The following is a 3,943-nucleotide window of genomic DNA, read 5'->3' as shown; positions in this document are numbered from 1 at the left end:
CCCCCCCCGGCGCCCAGCTCCCCGTTATGGTGTGCCATCTGCACCTGCACGGGTGTGGGGCACATTCAATTTTTACAAACTCGCATCAATTTGGCATTGGTTGAAGTGATCCTGAAATCACTATCGCAAGGCTACTAACGAATGACAAAATATGCGAGGTTACATTTCACTGGGAATTTCATTACACAGATTATGAAATTTCAGTGCAGGTCCTCAATTATGCAAACAATATCGTACTTATATTTCATTACTAGCTTTTGATTTTTCATTACGCAAATCTTAAATTTCAAAACTTGTTGTACTGAAATTTCATTACCATTTCATGTAATGAAATTTCAAAACCAAAAAGTGATAGGAATTACAGTATCAAAAACTGAAATTTCAACCTGAATTTTCTAACAGTGGAGATGGTTCATATCGTCACTACTTTGAAAACACGGTCTGATTTTTTGAGGAAAAGGGGAAAACTTGGAGGAACTTTTGAGAATTTGAGAAAATGAGTGAAATTCTCACACTTTTTGAGGAGACTTCCTCAAAATCTGAGGAGTTTTTCCTCGTATATGGGAGTTCTTTAAAGCTTTTCCTTTTTCCTCAAAAAAAATCAGACGTTCTTTTACAAAAGTGGGAAAATAACTCTGTCAATTCAAATGTGTCCGTTCTACTTTAAATAAAGCGTACATAACATGTATACTTTAATTAATGTAGACAAGCCAATGTATGCTTTTATCAATTCGTGTATAGGCATGTACGTTTTCAGAAATATGTACATACCCATGTGTACTCATATATAAAAGCGTACATCATGCACGCATTAAAAAGCCTTGTACACTTTATTTAAAGTATACAATGTAGGTACACATTTTAATTGAGAGAGAAATTGAAACAAAATTAAGGCCCAAACCATGCTGTAGAGCCTCCTCTCCTGCGTCCTGCGTGCTGGGAGCGCCTGGGAGGTAGGCCGCAGCAGGCGCCCCTGCGTTGCGGGTCTGCCTGCCCTGCGGCTTGCAGGCGCTCTGCGGCACTCTGCGGCCGCTCCGTGTGTAACAAGCGCGCTTTGTTTTGCAGCGAGATGCACAAGCAGCTGTGCCCCGGGCGCGGCCTCTGCGACTCCATGAAGCCCATTGAGGGCTCGAGGCTGCTCAAGTACCTCCGCCGGGTCAACTTTACCGGTACGTATGATGTTTGCGTGCAAAGGCAGTTTCAAAAACGCATTCAGAGAAATGAAATGACAACAAACACACGACTTTAAAAAGAGGCGAAAAGAGTATTTGTGTTGTGGAGTAGAATGAATGTGCGCTGGAAATGCTGGAGTGGTGTGTCTCGCCTAAAAAGAGGGACGACATTTTTCGTTTGCCCAACAAGAACGATTTTCGTCGTCTCATTTAAGTGACGAGTATGGGAATATCGCTCCATTTGCGATGAGTGATAGTTTTAGATCAGTGACGGTCGTCATTCACATAAATCAACGTTCCATTCCAAAATCATCACTGAAATAAATAGAGCGACGAAAAGCAAGCGTCGCTCTACTTGAGTGAAGATTTAGGAAGTAATGCGTTGCTCCTCCAAAAGCGTGACTCGCGTCTTTTCAGTGTAGGGATGATGCAGCCTGTATTGACCCCGCTGACTGCTGCTGTTGTCTCGGTGGGGAGGGGTAGAGACCATCTGCGGTGCAGGGCACGTGACCGGAGTCTCCACCGCGTCGGCCGCGCCCCGCCCCGCCACGCCCTGCCCCGCCACACCCTGCCCCGCCCCGCCCGGCCACGGCCACGTGGCTTTAGCTGGGGTAAGGCCTTCCTGCAGGCCAAGATGATGAAGATCCTCGGACGGCGCAGGGGAAATTGGGCCAATATCAAAGGGGGGGAATCATCTTGGCAACGGCGCGATGCGACGCCATGCGGTTCAGCGGGGTCGGGGCGGGGCGGGGCGAAGGCAGGACACGGAAATCAAGATATCGCTACATTGAATCGATACGATCGGCTCTCGTTATTGGTGGTGTCGTTGGGTATTTTGCTCTCGATACCCCCTCCTGCTGCTGCTGCTGTTTCCTTCCCCCATCCTCCCCTCGTCCCCTTTAATATTCTCGGTTCCTCCCTTGGCTGTGCACATTACACCCGCGCTGGCGGCCGGGCCCGCCCCGCCCTGCGGGAGCGTGACACGCCAGTGAGTGAGCGCCGCGAGCGTCGCGAGCGCGCAGGGTGGGGGCGGGATGAGAAATAATATAGGGGACGTCAGGGGAATAAAAAGGGCCCAACTGGGCGGGGCCACCCGCGCGAGAGAGACGACGAGGAAGACGCAACTCGCCGAGGCAGAGGGCGTGAAGAAGAAGAGACCCCCGACCTGAGCCGCCCCTGCGACCGTGTATGAGCGGCAGCAGCAGGAGGGAAACAAAAGCGCCAGATGACGCTTCTTCTCGAAAACGCGTCCCGTCCCGTCCCGTCGTCGTGGCGCACCTCATTGTGCCGGAGGGCTTGGCCGGCAACAGGAGGGAGCTCGTCGCCAGGAAATGAAGGAGCTGGCGAACGAAGGAAGGGGGGGGGAGGGAGGGGGACAGTGTGCAGTGTCTGATTTTAAGCTGGTGTGGTGTGGTGGGAAGGAGGAAATTGAGAGCCGCGCCCGCGCCATCGTCTTCGCGACGCCGTGAAAGCGCGGGGGACGCCCGGGAGGAGGTGGGGGCCAGGGGCACCATGCATATACACACGTTTCAATCGTTGTAACTTGTAGTACTGCCGAGGCAGGCGTCCCGCAAACGGGAGGTGCGGCGAAGAGCGAGGACGACAGCTCGGCGACGACATCTCGGCGACGACGACGATTACTTTCGCGGAAGAGGGGAGAGAGAACAGACCGCCGTGCACCTACCTCGACGCCGTGTCGCGCCCACGTCCAGGAAGACTATGCCATGCCAGCGGCAGCAGGAGGAGCACTGCTCGGCAAACTATTCCCTCAACCCCTAATTATGTCCCGTCCAGTAAAACTCCCGGAAAACTAAAAACAAAACTGCTTCAAAACTAAGACATTTTTTCGGCAAACAAAAACAAGAGGATGAAAAATGGTGAAGAGGAAAAATTTAAAACCGGCTAAAACAGTTGCACTGGTTGCACTGCTTAGGCTCAGATTCGTGGTAGAACTAAATATGTTTTTTAGCGTACGCAGACAATATATAAGGACCGCGGTGCTAGGTTTTTTTTATTGCTATTTTTTTCTTTTCGAGGTAAAGGAAGGGGGGGAGGTCAAAATTAAGTGCCCCGGCGCGTACAGTGCAGAGAAGGGTAAAGGGCGACGGAGGGAGAGAGGGAGGTGTGAAAGGCGCGTGTGCTGAATGAATGTGAGGGCGGGGCAGGGCGGGGCGGGCCAGCAGCCATTCAAGAGCGGGCTCCCTGATTTATCGCCACACCTTGCTTGCTCACCTATGCACGAATTGTACCCCGGGTGTGGTGGGGCGTGGCGTAGCGGGGCGTGACGTTGGAAGGGACTCCGGTCGGGCCTTGGTCTGGTTGCCGAGTAGGGGAGGAGGCCGGAGGGGCGGCGGCCTCCGCAGCGCCGAGCCTAACCCGCGTCCTGGGGATTGACTGCAAACCGGAAACCTCCCAAGCCCAAGAGGTTGGGCCATCGAAACGCAGGCAGGGACGCGACGCGGGGGTCTCCGGGGCCGGGGGCGGCCAGCAGGGGCCCGGCGCATTTCGGCGTGACCAAATTTCGAATCCCGCGCCGCGTCCTCCGTTTCTCGCCGCTTCTTTCAATTTTACATTGCTATTCTTGTCGCGCCCCCGCGCCCTTTTCTTCTTGCATTTCTGGTCCCCCGCACCCCGTCTCTCTTATTCGGAATCGGAGATCGGAGCGGCCCGCGTGGCTGGCGGGGCGGGGCAGGGCGCGGTGTGGGGGGGCCGGGGGCGCCGGGACCTTTGATAAGTCTGTCGCCTGGGCAGGTCTTCGGAGAGGGGTATGG

At 53.7% G+C, this 3,943-nt stretch overlaps 1 protein-coding gene across 1 annotated transcript in view; it reads left to right on the top strand.

The window, feature by feature from the left end:
• Nucleotides 1–3,943, top strand: part of LOC113206759 (metabotropic glutamate receptor 1-like) — a 21,095-nt gene that overhangs the window by 7,259 nt on the left and 9,893 nt on the right. The window contains exon 5 of the mRNA XM_052270455.1: nucleotides 1,066–1,169. Coding sequence (XP_052126415.1) covers nucleotides 1,066–1,169 — 104 coding nt within the window. The remainder of the gene's footprint in view (nucleotides 1–1,065; nucleotides 1,170–3,943) is intronic.

Source organism: Frankliniella occidentalis, unplaced genomic scaffold (genome assembly GCF_000697945.3).
Source record: "Frankliniella occidentalis isolate FOCC.00 unplaced genomic scaffold, Focc_3.1 Scaffold124, whole genome shotgun sequence".
Classification (NCBI taxonomy): domain Eukaryota; kingdom Metazoa; phylum Arthropoda; class Insecta; order Thysanoptera; family Thripidae; genus Frankliniella; species Frankliniella occidentalis.
This window is presented reverse-complemented; position numbering and strand designations above follow the sequence as displayed.